Source organism: Beauveria bassiana, assembly GCF_000280675.1.
Source record: "Beauveria bassiana ARSEF 2860 unplaced genomic scaffold BBA_S00002, whole genome shotgun sequence".
NCBI lineage: Eukaryota > Fungi > Ascomycota > Sordariomycetes > Hypocreales > Cordycipitaceae > Beauveria > Beauveria bassiana.
Window position 1 is genome coordinate 528,169 of NW_007930837.1, and position 20,676 is coordinate 548,844.

General features: G+C 54.3%; 7 protein-coding genes across 7 annotated transcripts; 2 read left to right on the forward strand and 5 right to left on the reverse strand.

Moving 5' to 3' along the window:
* Positions 1-517: 517 nt before the first annotated feature.
* Positions 518-2,572, forward strand: BBA_00838 (methylenetetrahydrofolate reductase; the record flags this gene model as incomplete). Its single annotated transcript, XM_008595935.1, has 1 exon — positions 518-2,572. The coding sequence occupies one exon, from the start codon at positions 518-520 to the stop codon at positions 2,570-2,572; it is 2,055 nt and encodes a 684-aa protein (XP_008594157.1).
* A 698-nt stretch (positions 2,573-3,270) lies between these two features.
* Positions 3,271-4,638, reverse strand: BBA_00839 (uncharacterized protein; the record flags this gene model as incomplete). The annotated part of the gene is made up of 3 exons (XM_008595936.1): positions 3,271-4,121; positions 4,235-4,411; positions 4,533-4,638. The coding sequence occupies 3 exons, from the start codon at positions 4,636-4,638 to the stop codon at positions 3,271-3,273; spliced, it is 1,134 nt and encodes a 377-aa protein (XP_008594158.1).
* A 1,527-nt stretch (positions 4,639-6,165) lies between these two features.
* BBA_00840 (PQ loop repeat protein) lies at positions 6,166-7,326 on the reverse strand (the record flags this gene model as incomplete). The annotated part of the gene is made up of 3 exons (XM_008595937.1): positions 6,166-6,724; positions 6,793-7,032; positions 7,163-7,326. 3 exons carry the CDS (start codon positions 7,324-7,326, stop codon positions 6,166-6,168), a joined length of 963 nt encoding a protein of 320 aa, XP_008594159.1.
* A 1,058-nt stretch (positions 7,327-8,384) lies between these two features.
* BBA_00841 (Spc97/Spc98 family protein) lies at positions 8,385-11,001 on the reverse strand (the record flags this gene model as incomplete). The annotated part of the gene is made up of 2 exons (XM_008595938.1): positions 8,385-10,877; positions 10,930-11,001. 2 exons carry the CDS (start codon positions 10,999-11,001, stop codon positions 8,385-8,387), a joined length of 2,565 nt encoding a protein of 854 aa, XP_008594160.1.
* Positions 11,002-11,620: 619 nt separating this feature from the next.
* On the forward strand, positions 11,621-12,929 carry BBA_00842 (glycosyltransferase family 15; the record flags this gene model as incomplete). Its single annotated transcript, XM_008595939.1, has 3 exons — positions 11,621-11,768; positions 11,833-12,093; positions 12,154-12,929. The coding sequence occupies 3 exons, from the start codon at positions 11,621-11,623 to the stop codon at positions 12,927-12,929; spliced, it is 1,185 nt and encodes a 394-aa protein (XP_008594161.1).
* Positions 12,930-13,356: 427 nt separating this feature from the next.
* Positions 13,357-14,502, reverse strand: BBA_00843 (WD domain-containing protein; the record flags this gene model as incomplete). Its single annotated transcript, XM_008595940.1, has 2 exons — positions 13,357-14,399; positions 14,457-14,502. The coding sequence occupies 2 exons, from the start codon at positions 14,500-14,502 to the stop codon at positions 13,357-13,359; spliced, it is 1,089 nt and encodes a 362-aa protein (XP_008594162.1).
* Positions 14,503-15,736: 1,234 nt separating this feature from the next.
* On the reverse strand, positions 15,737-18,436 carry BBA_00844 (fungal specific transcription factor; the record flags this gene model as incomplete). The annotated part of the gene is made up of 1 exon (XM_008595941.1): positions 15,737-18,436. The coding sequence occupies one exon, from the start codon at positions 18,434-18,436 to the stop codon at positions 15,737-15,739; it is 2,700 nt and encodes an 899-aa protein (XP_008594163.1).
* Between the last annotated feature and the right edge of the window lie 2,240 nt (positions 18,437-20,676).

Sequence of the window (20,676 nt, forward strand, 5' to 3'; positions counted from 1 at the left end):
TGACTCGGATGAGGGCTCAAGACCACTGTGAAATTCCCCGCCATCGGTGCAACTTTATGTCGATCAATTATCAATATGTAATTAGTGGCCTTGTGTTGTGCAAGCCAACCAACGAGGCGGCTCCCTATTATCAAGTCGTCTCCTGAACCCGCCAAACCTCTTTCGCCCCGCGTGGGGCTCCGAAAAGCTCAGGCGGCTGGCTCCTTCCGCTTTACCTCTGGCTTGGCGGTTGAGGGGTTTCGCATTCAATTCGATCAATGAAAATTCTCGGTTTTCTACTTCTTTCCGAGTTTTACAGCACGGCTGCTATCCTTTAAATCATACTTCAGCGTGAAGCCGACGACCCGAACCTTGTGTGCTGCTGTCGCCTCCCGCTTCCGGTTGCTGCGAGTTAACCCCACTATCGGCGGCAACAAACGCCAAAACGACGAGACGACTTGTCGACGACTCGCCACCAAGTCGAAATCTTCTCTTCTTTCCCAAAATAGGCTTCGCAGCCTAATCCGATCGATTCGATATGGAAAGGATAACAGATAAGATTGCCGCGCTGCCGGCCGATGGGGAGTACTTTTCTCTCGAGTTCTTCCCGCCCAAGACGGCCATGGGCTTCTCCAATCTGCGCGACCGATTGCACCGCATGGAACAGGGCCTGCGTCCGCTCTTTGTCAACGTCACCTGGGGCGCCGGTGGCTCGACGGCCGACAAGTCGCTCGAGCTGGCCGAGCTGTGCCAGCGCGAGCTCGGCATGACGACGTGCCTGCACCTCACTTGCACTAATATGAGTCGCAAGCTCATTGACAAAGCCCTCGAAGACGCCAAGGCCCTCGGCATCCGCAACATTCTCGCCCTACGCGGCGACCCCCCACGCACAGACGAGTACCGCACCACTGACGACGACGAGTCCGACAACGACGGCGCTGCCGACGGACAAGCCTTTGTTTGGGCCATTGACCTGGTCAAGTACATTCGCAAAAAGCACGGCGACTACTTTTGCGTCGGCGTCGCCGCCTACCCAGAGGGCCATGCCGACGAGAGCCACCCGCTTGGCCAGTCACTCGCGCACGACCTACCGTATCTGGTCGAAAAGGTGCAGGCCGGTGCCGACTTCATCATGACGCAGCTCTTCTTCGACATTGAGGCGTACGACACTTTTGAGGCGACGCTGCGCGGCCACCCCAGCGGAGCCTTCCAGACCATTCCCATCCTCCCCGGTCTGATGCCCATCCAGAGCTACGCCATGATCAAGCGCACCGCCAAGCTTAGCCACGCCGCCATGCCGCCCGCCCTTCTCGATCGCCTCAACGCCGTTAAGGGCGACGATGAGCGCGTCAAAGCCGTGGGCGTCGATATTCTCAGCGAGCTCGTCGAGCAGGTTCGCACTGTCAAGACCAAGACGACACCCGGCCGCCCGCGAGGCTTTCATTTCTACACTCTGAACCTCGAAAAGGCCGTTACCTTCATCCTTGAGCGCACGCACCTCATCCCTGACGCGCCCGATGAGGAGGAGGTTGTCATTGTCGACGCTGGGCCGACGTCGGCGCCGTTCCTCCAGGTCAACGGCCACGCGATTCCGCCGCCGCAGCGCAGCCACTCGCGGTCCTCGCGGCGCCACTCGTCTGTCGGCTCAGATCCACACAATCGCGTTATCGTCGGCAGCGGTAGCGGGCGGCGAACCAACCCGGAGTGGGAGGCAACGGGCGCCGAGGCGGCCGTGCCGGCGGCAGTGTCGCAGCTCAACGCGCGCGCCAACACGCTCGCCATCTCTGAGGGCGAGGGTGCGCTCGGCCGCGAGGCCACCTGGGATGACTTCCCCAACGGCCGCTTCGGCGACTCGCGCTCGCCCGCCTACGGCGAGATTGATGGCTACGGCGTCAGCCTGCACATGTCGGTCGCCCAGGCCGTCCGCCTCTGGGGCCATCCGGCCAGCTCCCGCGACATTGACGACATGTTTGTCCGCCACGTCCGCGGCGAGCTTTCCGCCCTGCCCTGGAGCGAAGAGGAGCTGCTCGCCGAGTCGAGCACTATCACAACGCACCTCGCCGCCCTTAACCGCCGCGGCTGGTGGACCGTCGCCTCGCAACCCGCCGTTAACAGCGTCCGCTCCACCGATCCCACCTTTGGCTGGGGCCCTGCCAACGGCTTCGTCTTCCAAAAGGCCTTTGTTGAGTTTTTCCTCTCCTCCGCCGACTGGGCCTCTCTGAAAGACAGGCTGCAAGCGCCGGGCGTCCGCGAAGTCGTTTGCTTCTACGCCGGCAACGCCAAGGGCGACCTCGTTAGCTCGGACAACTCTGGTAGCGCGGCGGCAGCAACGGCAGCAGCCAGCACAAACGCGGTGACGTGGGGCGTCTTCCCCAGCAAGGAGATCGTGACACCGACTATTATCGAAGAGGTCTCGTTCCGCGCGTGGTGTGAAGAAGCCTTTGACATTTGGGACGAGTGGTCGCGCGTCTACGCCAAGGGCTCGCCGAGCGCGACGCTGCTGAGCGGCATCCGCGACGACTACTGGCTGGTGAATGTTATTCACCACGATTTTGTGGACCAGCAGGCTCTGTGGGATCTGCTGCTCGCGTAGAGGGCTTTGCTGCCTTTGAGAGGTAGCGATTATACAAGAGTGCTGAGGGGCAGAAAATTTCGCATGACTGAAGGAATAGGGAGAGATACCAATTGAGAACATGTATAAAGGCTAGGTCACGAGAGGGTGGGAGGAACCCCGTTTCTGGGAGGAGGCATACATTAGGATTTTATTCGTTGCGGATGCAATGTAGCATTCACATAATTGTACCATGCATGGTATCAATGTGTTTCATTGAAAGAATTGCTAATTCTGCGCGATTGTTCTCCTGCCGACATCTCTGTGGCTCCCATGGCTCCCGAAGAGCTCCCTCTCTCAAGCATCCAAATCGCATCCCTTTTCCGTGCCGTTCTGTGACTAAGCTAATCTGTTTTTTGTTGTCGTCCCTGACTCCAGAAACTAGAAAGGGGAAAAATAGGAAACAAGGAAATTAAGAAACCAAATTTTATCGTCTGTTGCAAAGAAAGAAAGACAAATCCAGAAACAGATGATGAGAAGAACCAAACTCTGAAAAAGGCCATCAAATAGAGGCAGCAATGACGAAATGACATCAACATGTGCAAGGATCTGAAAACAACACATCAAGTAAGGGATCGATTCCTCAGCAATGCGAATAGTGTGGGTATAAAAGACCTGTAGCAAAGAAAATGCAAGACGGCTGAAGGAAGAAAGAGATTAGCATCTCGTGTGCCGAGAGTCTAACACTCGCCATCAATTGGATCATGGTCGTCGTAGAATGCGCTGTCTGCGGCCGAAGTGCCAAAGTCGCGATGGCTGCCGCCGCCGCTCAAGTACACGTCTGTGCCCGAGGTTCTAAACGGGTTGCTGCTCGCAACTCCGGCTGCCGTCGACGTGGGTGCTGACAACGGCGCGGGTTGCTGAAATTCAGAGACGTTGCCAAATATAGAGGGAGTGGCACGCTGCTGCGGCTGCTGCTGCTGCGCCAGGGAGCGGCCCGGAGCGGCGGCTGTGGTAGTGGCCGTGGCAAAGGATGACGAGGGACGAACAGCGCTTCCGGCACCGTTGGAAGCTTGCGCAGAGAATTCGGGCACGGAGAACGCGGGTGTCTCGGTCTCGGACTCGCTCGTCTGCAGCTGGGCCGAAGAGTCAGCGATGGTAGCGCTGGCTCTGGCGGCGGCGAGGCGCGAGGGCGTCCCAGTCCTCTGGCCTGAGGAGGCCCCAGTGGCGTCAAATTTGCGCGGCCGCTTCGAGGGCGTGGACTCCATCTCGCTCCAGTTGTGCGTCGATTCCGAGTCGAGGTCGTCGTCGTCCGATTCTATCTTGACGACGGGGGGACCGGCGCGGCTGCGTTTCGCCGTGCTACCGCCGCCGCCGGCGGTAGAGGGCGTGGTAACGTTTCGTGATCGAGACGTCTTGGGCGTCGAGGTGGGCGTAAAGGAAGAGCCGCTGGAGGTACCTAAATCGAGACAGGTAGAGGGGTCGCCACCGCCATCCGCCGTAGCGCGCATCTTATCGGCGTCCTTCTTGATGGTGCGGAACTGGAACTGAATGCCATCGCCGGTGGACTGACCAAAATACTTGGCAATGTCTATGAAATGCTGGTTAGCGCATGAACTTTTGATGCATTGAATGAAAACATGTATTGTGATGGTGGCTCCAGGAAACAGTCGCGATCCGATGAACAAAGCGTTGGCGGCGTACTTTTCTTGTCCACGGCGCCAACAGTCTTAGGCAGGGAAGACTCATCCGTGGTGAGATTTTTGACGTCGAGATTGAGTTTGCGTCCTTCCATAATAATCTCGGTCTGCGCCCGAATGTGTCGGAAACGGTGGTTGAGCGCATGCTCAGTCATGTCTGAACCGTAACAGGCAGCAATCTCTGCCGAGCAACAGTCAATCACTATCCAACTCAATCCTCGTTTCCTGTGAGAGCCGCGAAGACAGAAACTAAAACACGCATATATGTGAAAAGGGCAAGGGGCAAATAGTAGATGTTTTACCTTTGTAATTCCATTTAGTTGAGGGATGGGCTGCGACAATGGCGCGAACCAGACGAGCTTGGGCCTCGTAGGTCTTGTAGTTTGCTTTGGAGGCTGAAGGGGCCATGTTTCTGCAACCGGAAGTTAGTAAATCAGAGGGAAGCTGGTTCTAGAAGAGCAAATACATGATCTGGCGCCGGGAATTGGACAGCGGAAGTGGTGCGATGCGGGGAGAAATTCTTGCTGCAACGAGAAAAAGGTCAGATGGCGTTTGTAAAGGTAAATAAAAGGAACAAATAATGGAAATGAGTCAATTGGAAAACAGAGGTAAAGCTCTTGGCGTGCGTTGATAAAAGAGAGGTGTGAAAGAAGCGGGCTGCAGCAAGTGTTGGCTAGGTGCTTGCACGTGGCAGCTGGCAAAAATTCTCCTGCGCTGCGCTTAAGTGACTGACCGACAAACGAGCAATTATTGCTTCCTGCGACAGTAGAACATCATGGGAATGCCAGCACTCGCTGGGAGTGTGAAATGCTTTCGCGGTAGTTGGCTCGGGGGCGGCAGTGTAAAGAATAGAGCTAGAAACGTAGCAATTGAGCATCGCAGTCAGACTGAGGACTTGCCTGTAAATATGAAACGAAGCTGAATAAAAGAATTCTGAATGATCTTTTATAGTCTCATACAATCTAGATGGCGGGGCTTTGCAAACGGGCGTTGTACAAGAGTCTCCGTCAGATTGACAATGAGGCGATTGCTCCTTTCTTAGCGTAAGTTTCAGAAGTCGAGAGCATTAAGAGCAGTTGAGTTACCAATGATGAAGTCAATCGAGCACTCGGTACTTCGTAGATTGAGGCTTAAATCGCCGGCTTGTCGTGATAAAAAGCTCGGACAACGCAGTCGGCGGGAAGCTAGCAACGGCTCGTCCCGCGACGGGATCAACGGCGACGGCTTTTCTTGGCACGTGCACTATCTCCGACTGGCGTGTCAACGAAAGGGCGTCTGATTGAGAAAATTTCGGAAGACACTGTTGGAAGAGTCAAACTGCAAGAACGAAGCAATCGCTGCTTGATAACAGTGAGGATGTAGCTCAGGAGTGTCGATGTTAAAGTGAGGTGGCTGGGTCCTCTGGGTCCAGGTGCTCTTTGGTGCTGATGAGATAGAACAGTACAAGCAAAGTGAGCCGCATCTGCGCAGCGACGCGACAAAGCTACAGTAACACACAAGTAAAAATTGGGAGACTTGCAAGGATTCGCCGTGTACAGTTACTGGATTTTTGATTGATGAAATCCCCAAAGTACGCCAGTGTATCGTGTAGTCTATACCCATCGCCTAGTGTCCCTTCATAACAGGTGCTAACGCCCTACTCGCTCCGACTGAGAACGCCATAGCTCCAGGCATGATCCAGGTCTGACCAAGGCGACTCTACTACAGCTGATAATGATAGGTAAACCCCAGAAAATCAATGGGTGCTGAAATTAGCCCACTATTCCCAATTCTCCAAGACGCCGATTTAATGAATTACAAGTAGTATCTTTCATGGCCGCTTGGTTCTCTTAGATCAAAATCTCACACGGCGCGCAAATATGCAGAGGGTGAAAGCAGGGGAGCGGCGGCGACTTGCTAGCTTGCCTGAACTAATTGACAGGTCGTATGGGGCCTCTATTCCGCATCGTCATCGCTAAAAGGCGCAGGCCGTCTCGTAGGGGTGAGGCTTCTCGAGGGCGCATGCATGGAGGGTCTGTATTCGGGCTGGTGGTGGGGGTGGTTGTCCCAGCCAGTTTCCTGCATCTGCTGCATCTGGTGGTATTGGACACCGTGGGGACTGCTGCTGCTGTTGCCGAACGGGGTTGACTGGAGCAGCTGGGCGCCGGCCTGGGTCTCGAAAAAAAAGTATTGCAGGCCGAGAAGGCAGTCGCAGCTGGCCTGGAAGACACCGCAGACTTTGAAGATCCAGGGAATCTCCGATGTCGATGTGAAGAACCAAATCATCTTCATGGCGTCACCGATGAGCCAGCTGGCGAGGACGGATATGCGGAAGCCCTTGCAGGCGCGGGTCTGGATGTTGGCGACGATTTGCGGTAGCGGAAGGGTGGCCTCAACAGAGAGACCTACGATACCCAGCATCTCGGAGTAGAAGCCGTAGAAAGAGTGGATCGGCGCGAAGAGGAGCTGGAGGACGCAGAGGGCGAGAACAAAGTACATGAGAAATTGCCAGAACCTGTAGTGTACTGTTAGCGTGTCGAAGCGCACCGGGATGGTTTCCTCCATTGGCCGTCGGGGACGTACGGCTTGTCAGCCTTCCACTGCCAGAAGCTGTACGGTCGCTCAAAGTTTATAATGGCCTCGACGAAACCCTTTTCGTTGGCCTGCATGCCGTTAAAGGGCTGACTGGACTCGCCACCTTTGGACGACGGGCTGGGGCGGTTGTCGAGGGCGATTTTGAGCAGCGCCAGCTGCATGCCGACCATGATGACGGACTGGACAAGTAGACTCGTGTCGTATCGCGCGCCGGGCCAGTAAAAGATGCTGTGAATCAAATTTATAAGCACGTGAGAGCAAAAAAGGTGATGCCCGCGATAGCCTTGGCGATATGGTGGGGGAGGAGAGCCTAGAGAGGGAGAGGTGCGCGCGCGCAGCGTGTCGCGGGATGACGTACCGCAGAAAGGAAGCGATGAGCATGATCAGCGGAATGTCAAGCGAGAAGCCGGAACTCGACTTGCTGCGGTGCATGGCGAGAGCCTGGTCGCCGTAGGACAGCACCGGCGACAGTGCGATCATGAGGGGGGCCAAGAAGCCAATCAAGGCCGTGAAGAAGCTCATGATGGGCCGAGACAGCGCTGGTGCGCCTGGGCGATGAATGTGAGGAAAACGAGTGTTGAGAGGTAAGAGACAGCCAGGAAAATCGATGCAAAGATTCAGAGATTGTTTGAACAGGTTAGACCAACGGGCAGAAGCGAGTGTGGTGCAAAGAAAAAAAAGAAAAAAAAAAGCTGTAAGCGCAAACTGGTCTTTGCTCAAGCAAAGGGGGAGAGACGATCGACGACGAGGTCCAGATTGGACATTGACAGGGTAAAAAATAAAATAAAAAGCGGGTCCATGCCACTTGGGACGACGCACTGCTGTCCATTGGTATTGCGTCGATGGGCGTTGTTTAGGGGGGGCTTTCAAAGGACATATAGGCGGCCTGTCTCCTGTATTTTGTCACGAGAGAGCGTGTTATGCTGCCTCTTACAGGACCTCCAACCACTAAAACGTGCTATATTTGGACCCCAAGCCCCATTCTGCTAACCCCACACAATTGGCTCTCTGTGGCTTTGTTCATTCCACAGCGTGCCCCTTTTCCCGTTGTCCAGCGGCTTGATTCTACACCACTCGGCATCTGAAAAAATTCGCAAAATTATGAATCGATAAAAGAAAAGGCTTCTAATTTCCTACGGCATGTCCTTATGCAATAAAGATGCCATGTCCGCCACCCAGATCGTTCTGAATCTCACCTCCGCTGTCGCGTGACCACCTCCCTTAGCGTGGCGCCTCCTAAATCAATGTATCGAACATCTATATACTCCATAAGCCATATTTAGTCGATTAATGCTCGTATTGAGGTCAATGCCTCGTCTTTTGCCAGTTGGCGTGGCGGTACAGTGATGCGCCACAGTCGATGACTAGAGCATTGTCTTATCTCTTTCCCTATTATGATAGTTTTCTCGAACGGGTCTTGCATTCCATGAAGTATAGACACTTGAAGGTAACGTTTCTGATGTTTCCATTACTGTCATGCTGGCGATCAACCAGCAGTAGCATATTTTGAAAAAGTCGTATCTCGACTTCTCGTTCATTTGTCTATATTCGTAATCGCAACATGGTAAATGACGTGCTACCTACATCTCTTCGCCATGGCCAGGCTGCAGCATATCGGCGAGCACATCCCACCGCACGGCATACTCATCGCTGACGGCCCTCGCTACACTCCTCAGCGTGCCGCATATGAACCGTACCAGCCGCGCAAAATCTGCTCTAATCTGCCTCAGCACAATCACGTAACTGTCGCCGGCGCCGCCCATGACATCGTCACCATCTCGGTCCATCCTCGCGACGCCATTTTCGGCGCGCGCATGCGCGAGCCGGAGGCCAAGGTTCAGCACCTCGAGGAGCGCCGCCCGCAGGGGCGCCAGCTTCGCGCCAAGGCACAGCTGGTCCGTCATGTGCTTGACGCAGCGGGCATGCGCGGCCATCATGCCGTCGACGTCGGCCGCGGCGCGGAGCTCGCGCTGCATGCGCGCCGTTTGCGGGACCAGCACAACCGTCACGAGGTACGTCTGCAGCGTGTTGACGAACCAGACAAGGCTGCTGCGGGCAGCGTAAAAGAGACCGCGCGCCTCGCTCTGCGCGCCGTCGTCAAAGGCGTCATTTTCGAAGTTCAGGTCACCGCGGAGCTTGGCCGCGTGCAGCGCGTGCGCGGCGCGCTTGATCTGCAGGCTGAAAGTAAAGACGGACTGGTAGTGTGCGGCGCTCGGCTCGTCGAGAATCATTTGCACGGGCCATTCCGGTCTGTACGCAACCTGAACGAGCGGCAGCGCGGCCGTAACGGAGTTGCGCGCTTCCGTGGCCGACACATGCCGAGCGTCGGCGGCGTCGACGCTGATGGACAGGCGGCTGGCGTCGACGGTGCCCGCAAACGCTTCCTGCGCGGATGTCGTCAGGACGCGGCGGTTTTGCCAAGTGGCGTCCTTGGTGTCGAGCTTAGCAAATAGACGCTCGCAAAACGCCGAGGCGGCAGCGCCATCCTCCATGAGGTAGACGCTATGCAGGGCGCGCAGCGCGGCCTCAAAAGCGCAGTCGTCAAAGAGGGCCGTCTTGAGGCTTGAGGACACAGCCGTGTATGTGCGGTCGATCCACTGGCCGAGGGCCAAGTTAAAGAGGTCCGGGAACGGAGCCGACTCGAACCCGGGAGGGCAGATAGACTCATAGGTAAGAATCTGATCCTGGTCGCTGCGCAGAGTATCCTCGACCTTGAGACGACCGAGGAGGCGCAGTATGACGATGCTCTTACCTGTCGTATAGATTTTATCGGCAGCTGGATGTACAAATATTGGGGCGAGGAGCTGTCCGTCCTCCGTCCGGCGTAGCTTGAATCGGTGCTGCCAGATGCCACCCAATGGCACATCCTTTTGGCCGTTGTAAATGAAAAAGGCCTCGTCGCTGGGCAGCAGCCTACCCTCCTGGACCCAGCTGCGGATCTCGCGCAGGTAGACGATGAAGCATTCTAGAAATATGCGTGCTAGAAACTCGTAGAGCTCTTGGTTTCCAGTCAGCTGCGCCATACTCGACTCGTCAAACAGCAGCTCAAGGTATCGAAAATTATCCGACGTTGGGTTCTGCTGCACCTTTAGAATCACTCCAGACAACCTAAACAGCGGCTCCAGCACGGGTGTCAGCTCCTCTCTGGCCGCGATGAGACTGACTACGACTTGGTCGGTAGGGCTAGCGAGTCGCTCTTGGATGCGCACGAGGTGGTCATCTAACACACGTACCCGCTTCGCCACGCAGTCTTGAAGAGCTTGGAGCTGCGGCTCTTTTTCGACTTGAGCCGCAAAGCGCCGCAGAATGTTAATATATCCGCCAGCTTCAGAAAATGCTGTCAGCAGAGACTTCTGAGTCTGCCATGCTATGTTGAATATCTGAAACGCCGGATCTGGTGCGCCATCCGCGTCGAATAATGTGGTGGGTAGGCCGTGAAGCATGAACAAGACTTCACGAAGGGCCTGCGTTTCCGACAGGCCAATCTTGCGCACCTTTCCACTGAGGTCTCGTGTCGGCTCTTCTTGTTTCCATTTCTGCTGCTTTATGACCGCCTCTAATGCGTCATTGTCTTGTGGATGGATGATGAGATCTTGAACTGTTCTGCCAGAAGGGGCATCACCACCAAAATGCGAACTCTCATCGGACTTATCATCGGGATCATCTTCAAAGATCTCATCTCCGGACCCTTCGCTGTAGTTGATGGAGTCCCAGATGTCCGAGTCCTGTGCCCACCCATCTTCTTGGGCAATGTCTTCCCATCGTAGCTTGGGTCCACCATCGTCGTCTGCGGAGATGCGTGGTATGTTCTCAAGCTTGGTGTTGTATGTAGGCTGATCTGAAAGTTCTAGTAATAGATGTAAAGCTTCCGGGTACCACTTGAAGCCAAGGTGAGATAGCAGATCGAGGCGCGCCTTGAGCTCATTCGCAAGGGCATCTCTGTTGTGAACGCGGAATTTTTCCTCAAGTCCACATAGTGACTTTTCTACTTCAAAGTGGTTGGTTCGAAGAAACTTGTTAGTCTTAAACGCCCGAAGAGCAGCATCACGCGTGCGAAGAAAGCTCTTGTCAGTCTATCAGATGATCAGTCGCCTGGAGACTTAGGAGTGATGGTAAGGAACGCACAGTGGCTCTCGACTGGCTCAGTGCCTTGATCAGGTCACCAGTAAGGCCTTCTATCTCTGCAGCAAACGCCATGATGCGACCATAGGCATCTTGGACACCGGCATTCTACTAGGGAGAGCTTGGTGAGGGTTGATGTGAAGGCAACGCGTTAAGCGGTTTGGCGGGGCACGGTACGGTACGGTAGTCCCGATAGCACTACAGCGGATCTTGGTGTGTCTTTTGGTTTGCGCGCCATGTTACGGCAAGACCAGCATAACGCCTTGTTGCATCTTCAGAACATAAACCAAAACTCATTTTGTTAGATATGATCCGATTGGAAGTTTTCCTCTGACATCATCAACTGAGGCGCGATGGCTCGCTGTTTGGCTGTTCACACGAGGTTCAAGCCCAGATCGCGCAAGCGCCCCACTATGCTCAGTGCTGCTTCCCTACAGCAATTGTCCTTGACCACTAAATAGCCCCTATCTCTGACCTTAGCGTCTCTGTCTCGCCCCCGTCCTCAATTTTCGCCCATAGACTTTCAAAGCTTTGTCTGCGAATAGCCTCAGGAGCATCATCACTCTACTCCTTAGGCATTTCCGAAGCATCATCCTGCGTCACTGTCCCAACGCGACCAACTTCATGTTTCGCTGATACAGCCTTGCTCGACCACACGAGTTTCCGACTGCGCCACATTACAGCTTCCGCCACCATGGCGATCGCGCGTCCCGTCAGGATGCTCGGCCTGTTGGCCCTTGTGCTCTGGTGCTTTTTTCTTTACCAAGTGTTCAAGCCCACAGCCTCTATTTTCGGTCCCGCCGGCAGATATGCCAACTTTGAGCGAGACCCTAACCTGGATCGTGAGGATTTCCATTCCTTCGTAGCAATAGGCGCGTCAAGACAGCGTTGCTAACCCCTTATCAGCGACCGGCGAACCAGAGGGCATCCTCGTCCGCACGTCTTCCAAATATGCCCCCGATGCCAAAGATACCGACCGTATACCAGCGACCCTGCTAGCACTTGTTCGAAACAGCGAAGTGGATGATATGGTGGCCTCCATGGTCGACCTCGAGAGGACATGGAATCACAAGTTCAACTACCCTTGGACTTTTTTCAATGACGAGCCCTTCTCGGAAGAATTCAAAAGAAAGACCAGCGCAGCAACAAAAGCTAAGTGCAACTACGGTAGGTGAAGACGAAGTATGGCACGCCGACGCAATAAGCGATACTAATGGCTGGCCGCAGAGGTCATCCCTGACGAGCACTGGGCAGTTCCCTCCTGGATCGACATGGACATGTTCGAAGCCTCTGCTACCGTTCTCGAGAAGAATGGCGTGCAGTATGCCAGGATGATGTCGTACCACCAGATGTGCCGTTGGAATAGCGGCATGTTCTACAAGCATCCTGCTCTCAAGGATGTCCGCTACTACTGGCGCGTCGAGCCCAAAGTACACTTCTTCTGCGATGTCGACTACGATGTCTTCCGCTACATGCACGACAACAACAAGACATATGGCTTCACAATTACCCTCTACGACGATCCAAATACTCTGCCCACACTTTGGCCCGAAACCGCCAAGTTTCTCGCAGACCACCCAACATACCTCAAAGAGAACAATGCCGTGAAGTGGGTGACTGACAGCGAGCGCCGACCTGAGCACAATTACAACGCCCAAGGTTTCTCGACATGTCACTTCTGGACCAATTTTGAGGTCGCCGACATGGAGTTTTGGCGCAGCCAGGTGTACGACGACTACTTTAACCACCTGGACAAGGCAGGCGGCTTCTTCTACGAGCGCTGGGGTGACGCCCCTGTCCACAGTATCGCAGTTGGTCTTTTTGAAGACAAGAGTAAGATTCATTGGTTCCGCGATATCGGCTACCAACATATTCCCTTCTTCAACTGTCCCAACTCGCCCAAGTGCAAGGGATGCGTGACTGGCCGGTTAACAGACGGAGAGCCATTCCTTCACCGCGAAGATTGCCGACCAAATTGGTTCAAGTACGCTCACATGGACTGAACCTCGCGACAGGGCCGTCTCAAGTGAAGTTGTGCGATTCATCATTCTTACGAAACAACAACGCTCATGTAAACGAAAAATGCATCATTTGTTCCACATCGAGGTGGAAATTCTAATATTATTCAAGCACTTGATGAGAAACACTGAAAAATAAGTCAGCTCATAGGGAAATGGGAGACGAGGCGCACAAGCGTGTAATCTGGACCTTTGTTTTCTGGCCGGCGTTTGGGGTGCATTGCTATTGGAGACCAGCGGCCGTACACACGTATATAGGATTGATGGGCAGGGTGTTTGCAGCTAGAGCTTACGATTTCGAGTCACCTACAATGCATATTGTATTCATCATGCTCTCTCCTCGCGAAACGGCCGCCCAATTGGAAAAGCAGCATGTACACACAACTCTATAAATGCAAAGGGGATATCATAATCATGTGGCAAACACAGTGACAACGCCCGACGTACCTCCCACGCAAAACTGGTCTCCCCAGCCATCGTCCCGCCAAGCCATGCAGCTTATCACGTTCTTCCTCACCTTTTCCTTGCCATCTCTACCCACGACCTTTTTTCGCGCGTCATAGCCCTCGGGCCCCCATGGCACCGCTATCTTACCGGCAAGCTTGCCGCTCAGCAGGTCCCACGCCAGAACCCTGCCCTCGCCTGGGCGCGCCTCGTCCGCCCCCGTCATCTCGTCGCCGACCAGCACGTACTTTTCCTTGGCGCCCAGCACCGACTGCAGACGCAGTTCCTCATTGCGCCAGGTAGAGTCCGCGTACGCCCTCAAGCAGGTGCCGTCGTCGCGGTCCATGAGGCGGAGCCTGCTGTCGAGGGTGCCGACAAGCATGGCGCGGCCGTCGCGGGTGAGGGCGACGCTGGTGACGCCGCTGCGGCCGCCGACCACGTCGGTGGTGCACGTGCCCATGCGGATGTCGTAGCTACGCACGCGGCCGTCGACGCTGCCCGCGACCACCTCGGTCCCGCGCACCGCCAGGCACGTAATGGCGTCGCGCGCCTCGTCGAGCACCTGGATGGGCTTGGCGCTGCCGCTGCGCGCGTCCCACAGCCGCACCGTCGTGTCGAAGCCGCCGCTGGCGACGATGGAGTCACCCTCGCCCGCAAACGCCACGCAGTTGACGCGGGATGTGTGTCCGTGGGCGCTGGCGCCGCCGAAGCGACGCGTCGTCACCGCCGCGGCCACGTCCCAGAGGAACACGGCGCGATCGCCGCCGCCCGACACAAACGATGTGTTGTTTGCGGCGACGGCCAGGCTCAGCACCTCGTAGCCGTGCGCCTCGTAGCTCTGAATGAGCCGGCCCTGCGGCAGGCTCGACGAGGCGGCGAGAGATGCCTCCGAGGCCGTCTTGGGCACAGAAGAGGTAGGCTGTGGGTTGTACAGCCGAATGGCGCGGTCCGCGGAACCGGTGAGGATGTAGGTGCCAGGTGATGAAGAATATGTCACCGCATGTACGGGGCCTTTAGATATAGGGTTTCAGTGGTGTACAATCAATGCAACGAGAGGGAAGCTCATACTGTTGGAGCCCGTTAGGTGAGCCACTGGCTGGCAGGAAAAGGCCATTTTGGGCTGAGTAGGAACGGTTCGGGAAGAGGTGGGATCAGCGCGTATATACCATTGTAGTATTAGAGGCCCAATACATGAACTTGAATTGATGGTTTTTAGAATGCAATGCAAAGTCTTGGTTTGTCAAGTTGATGTTGTGGCCAGGTCCTCGTGCAATCGAAGTTGTGAAGCCATCACGTGCTGGTGGGTACACGCAGCACGGGAAGCCATCAGCTTCCAACTTTGCAACTTGGACAAAACAAAGAAGTGTATTATTGATGAAGATTTTGACTCCTCCGCCGACTTGCTGAATTGATCCCGGGATGAGCGATGTGCTTCCGCAACATGCCTACAGAGCCCCATGCTAAATTGTACCGAGCTCCTTGAGGGCCTCATGGCTTTTGGCAACCCGTCCCACAGTGCGGGCCTCCAAACCTGCGAAACAAAAGGCTTTCGTCCTTCGAGCAGTGGCTCATCATGAAGCGAGGTTGAAACCGCCCATTTATATAAGCAAGCGGAATAATGGAATAGGTAGATCGCTGTACCGGAACACGGGCCTCGTGTCAATGTTCTCGCGAGCAGGTTAGGCACTTTTCTATCTATGAAGCCATGTCGATCCACGCAGAAGCCAGGAAGCGGCGTAGAAATTTCAAAGAAAAAGGCTTCTAATCGTTCAAAGCGTCTTGCTCTTTTGGCAGCAGGCTGACACTGATTGATCGGATCCGCCCCGCTGGATCGTGGTAGTTAGTGATCAGCATGGACGAACTGATGATCGACCGGATCATCACCAGAGACTAAAGCTACGTTTGTACACATTCGGCAAAATTGGCAGCCGAAAGTCTCGAGCTATCCGAAAAATGTTAAGGAGCCGGCAAGATCCCTCAATTTAGGAGTAGAGAGGCAGCAGTGGATGTTTGCAAAATATTCCTGTTTGTGATATAACGTGTTCAACGGTCTGTTAAGACGTTTCTTCCTGTCCCGAGATGCCACAGCTTATCTGTAGGCTATCCAACCAAAAACGTATCGTGCTAGCCAACAGAGTGGCTTTTTTCGCATGCATTTTCCATTATGCACCCAAATTGTCTACCAAAAATATCCAAGGTTCCGTTTCAACCCGCTTCCCGATTTGAGGGGAGTATATACCAAGAGCGCCAGCCAACGACAAAGTACGCAAGATTTGCAAGGACACATACAGTGCTTGCGAGCAAATTTTAAAAAAAAAATGAAATGAAAAGGTTGAGAGCAGCATACCTTAGAGAGGAAGTGTATATACAATATCCATCTCCCTGGGTAGTAGAGCATCGATTGGCTCACACATTTGCCAGTGGCTGCCGCTGCTCGTCTCCAGCACGATGTAGCCACGGGTAGGGCTCCCCGGTCTTGCGCCATGCTTCTGAATGTAGACAATCTCGTCCAGACGCTTGTGTAGTGCGATTCTGGAGCGAGTGGCATCTTCCCATGTGCTTGCTAGACGCTCAACTGCCATGAGAGCATCTCTGGCACTTTTTATCTGGTCCGAGAGGCTTGACAAGGTGCCATTCGCGGTCAGGACATCGACGGCTTCGACAGTAGCCACGGCTGTGACACGGGGTAGCATAATGAGAGATGCCTGTGTGCGGCGCAGATTGTCAACCGTCTGCAGCACATCCACTATGCCAGCGGCATGGCCGAAGCAATTGTGCGCATAGCCATTTTGCACCTGTACCGTGGCGGCGGAGCCATGACGGTTCACTTTGATCATTGCGTGATGATACAAAAGGTGCAGGGAGAGAAACGAAGAAGCATTACCAGCGCCAGCCGAGGCCTTGAGGTTGTTCATGGAGAATGAGAGGTGCTCGGGGAGAGATGAGAACCAACTCCTAATCGTTCTTGCCAGAGTTTGTATTCTGGTTGACTCGTCCGACGCGGCAGCTGGACGGCACGCAATGCGATAAAGTGTGACTTGGCAATAAGACCATAGATATGCCATCTCTACAAGACTGGCTAGAACGTTGTGCGAGCCTAGCCTCGCAGACGTTGTGAGGTTGTAGGGGTCAAACATGGGCTCGTCTCGCTCAATTTGCTTCTCAAAGCTATCGTTGTCGGTGGGCAGACGAATATAGAGATCTTCCGCGTTGATAATAGCTAATCTGTTGGGAAAGATGCCATTAAACCTCTCAAGCATGAAAAGCGACCACAGTGTGCGACGACGACTCTCCTTATACCCTGTTCTAGACATGCCAAAAGGATAGGTCGTCATGTTCGCTTCTGTAGACTTTTCAAGTTCCACATTGAGCTGCAAACTGTTGGAGACTGCCAGAGCTGACGATAGCAACTCGTTGGCGTCGTGAATACGATCAATAGAGATGTAATACACAGCCATGAGGATACGGCTCTGGACGAGCTGCAGGCAATCAAATCCGAGGTTCTTCTGCGCATAATGCGCGACTTGAGCGTACTCGGAAGCAATATGCTTTGGGCCGCCGGAAAGGGCAACTCCAATAGTCAGAACGCTGTAAAGAAGCATCAAGTCTTCCGGGAGCTTTCTATCGCCCGAGAGGGCAAGATGCGTTTTCCAAATGGTCTCGGGCAAGAAGTTTATGAGCATTGTAGAATCAATGTGGACAAAAAACTGCATGACAACATCGTTGATGGATCGAGGGTCAGACATGTACACGTCAGTACGCCAGGCACGGCATAGATCATTGTCTGAAATGCGCGAAAAGTCGGACGGGCGTCGATATGGTGGGCGAGGAGACTTTGAATGATCCAGAGCGTCGGAAGCAGCAAGCGAGGTGCCCTTTGAATGGCTGAAGGAATTTGCTCCGAGCTTTAAACGCTTGTGGTAGCCATCTTCGAAGCTTTGGTGAGAGGCAGGCTGGACAACAGGGGACCTGGAGTCTCGCGAAGCTCGTGGAGAAGACAAGTTCTTTCCACTGTATAGTTCGGCAGATTGTGCAGATGGCGAAGTCGTTTGGCCACCTCTAGGCGCATTTTTGAATTTGCAAACTCTGCCAAACTTGTCGCATTGGACACATCGAGGAAAGTCGGGGTCGCATTTGATCTTCTTCTCGCGGCATGTAATGCATGCAATGGCAAGCCTCTTTCTTGGCTTGCCGGCTTTTGTGACACCCCAAAGTGCATTCACATTCTCGCCGTCAATCACTGTCTTGCAGTGAGTTCCATCGTCGTAAAAGTAGCACATTCCTTCGCCGGGAACTTCGGCAGCCCGCAAAAAGCGTGGCAAGAACTGTGCGCCTGTCCAAGTTCTTGGTGGAAGAGAGTCTTTGGAAGCAAGGCTTTCCGGAGTACATGCGGCATGGGAAGTCGAGCTTGAGGCTTCTTTTTTGCCCTCGGTCGCTTCGTCTCTTGATTCAGGGAGATGCCTGCGAGTCGTATTTGGGGTGCCCAGCATGTAGTCCTGCCGACCGGCATCTTGCTGAGACCATCTTGACTCCGTCCTGATCTGGCTTCTTGATTCGCCAGCTCCTGGTAATTGTGAGTCGGAAACTGGTCGGACCAAATCATACGGAGAAGCTTCGTAGGTGGTTCTGGGCTGCGCAGCTAGCGATGGCAAGTAAGAGGACGAGCTTTGAGGTCCAGCAGCCAACGTATGAGGACGATCGAGGGTTGAGTGCATCTGATAATGGGCAGGGCGGCTGGAGAGAGGGTTGAGAGGCCGCATAGAGGATGGAGGCCCGAACAAGCTGCTGAGGGGAGGCAGTTGTGGGCGCTGGTGGTTGTTGGAGGCTTGGGGTGGCGTGCTTTCCCGACGGTCCTCGCGATCATCACGGCCTGTTGTCTTGTCATAATTTGACATTGGCAAAGATGCTAGTGCTTGTGAGGCCCAGATGTGATCTGCTGAAGGAGACGATCTTGAAGAGAATGAAGTCGCCGTCGGGCTCGCCAATTCTGGTGGAGTGTCTGGCAGGGCCATTCGTAGACAAGACTCTAGCGATGCAAGGGAGCCCATTGAGAGGGATCCTTGCAGCGGGATAGAGATATATGATATCAAGGCACCCTCTGTGGGATACTACCTTGCCAGTAGCGCTTGGCGGTCGGCAAAAGCTCTGTGCGTATAGTCAAGGTTCGGTACCAATCTGCCGACCAAGTATGATGATGCAGTGTGGCGGTTACAGTAGTGCGTCAAAAGACTGAGACCTCGATTCTGTTGGTAGAGAGGAAGTGGCAAAAGCCGGCCAATAAGTCTATGATGCATGCAGTTGTTGTGTTGGGTCGGTACGAGTTGATCGAGAAGAAAGAGCAAAGAGGACGGGAACGGGCGTTTTTAGGACAAAACAACTAACAAGAAAGAAATGGGGCAGCTGAGCCAAAGGATGAGAAAATACGACCGAGCAATGCAAAATCAGCCAAGGAAAGCCGTTACCAGATTGCCGGGACGAACGTGAAGCGTTTATTTGCTGGATGCAAAGCCATGTTGCACTCTCGTAGGAGTATAGGGATGGGGCCAGACTAACACATCTCCTACCGACTAACATGCGTCGTTCAGGGCTCCCCCAACCTTGCTTGACACATCCTGAGCCACCCCCCCTCCCCCCCCTCTATCGGGGAGCGGCGGCGGCACTGGCAAAGGGGAGGGTGTGAGAACTGTCTCCACGACTTAGGGGGGGTGGCGAGTGCGGTTGGCTTCGAGTCAAAAGAACCAGCACAAGGCACTAACGCCGCAGCCTGTTGCCTTTTCGGTTATGAAGCGATGGTGGGCAAGCAACAATGGTGGTAGGCAGACGAGAGCAACCAGCCAGCCAGCTTGTGGCATTGACGAGTGGTGACAGCTTCCAAAAGTCTGCTTCTGTATATCATGACCACTATTAAGTTAGTTCTAGGATCCTGCCTACAGCCCCCCCCCCCTCCTTGGCTATAGCTCGTGCCACCGCAACGGCTCTCAAAGGTCTAATTAATGCAAAAGCCCATCACTCAGGACCCGACTGAAACTGGGCAACTATTTCTTGTCTACGACACAGAAGGACTTTTTGCAACCCTAGCGCTTTGAAAGCCAGCACTTTGTTCATGTTGATGTTGATGTTGATCCGTTGACTTGTCGCGGTACTGTCAACTTGCAGTGTGGGTGTGGGCATAGCACCTTTTAAAGAATGGGAGAGATTGACCGCTCCCTCACCCTAGGGTGACCGGACCGGAAGTAAGGTCATAATAAACGGTGCCACATGGAAGTAATGAACTGGGCTTTCATAACCGCCAACGGATAATTAGTGGATGGCGACAATCTGGTAGGTGGACCGAGGACACACAATCCCATACAAAGTGTGGCTACCACGCCGGAGCCGCTGTATTAGTGACGACTTGATGCCGTTCTCCACGTTTTGCTGCTTCAGCACCCGAGGCATCGGGGGGGCGATCTGGATTTCGGCCGCACCAGAAGCAGTGTCCAGCCTTCTGTGCGATCCCTGCAGGTACGGAGCTTCAGCGCCTTGGCTGGGGGGGCGACGCGAAATTTGAGCTCAAGACGGCGCTTGCTGAACAGACCACACACTCTTGGCAGTCAGCAACGGCTAGAATACTCGTTTGGTTGACAGCTTCTTCACATATGGGTATTCCTACGGATTAGCGGCGGCATTGGTTCGTAACAAGACTCCAAATTTCCGGCCGAGAGCCAGGCTTAGTACCCGCGGTTCATACTGGCGCAAGTCTTGGCAGCTTTTTACCAATTCAAGCTTTGTTAGTGCCAATGGTAGCTGACTTTGTCCTGTACTGCAGGGTCCCAGGCCAGGACAACAGTGCCTAAATTAGCCTCTTGCCTTCCCATCAAGCATCTTCCACTCTTAGTTGGATATAAGACGTCTACCAGTGGTCGCTTCACAAAGTACGAATGGGCTCGGAGTAGTTGCCGCCCGGTCCGGTGGGCTGATGGTCGCGGCAAATTATGTAGCATTTCCACATAGCGTGCCAACGTGCCAACGTGCCAACGTGCCAACGTTGAGTCCAGTGTCTCTTTTTACGCCTTGCGAGCAGCGTGTGGGTTCAGCATTTGGTGGCGAAGCAATCAAGCGGTTGCTATTTTTTTTTTTTCGAGTTGCAAGTCATACAAGCCTGGTTTGGCAGGATTCGCTGCGTTCTTGCGCAACTTGACTCGCTCAACCGAGTCGGCGAACACCGGCTCGGCGTAGAACAGCAGCCAACGAACGACGTTGCGAAAAGCTAGCGCCGATGGCACAGACTGCTAATAATACGAGTGGT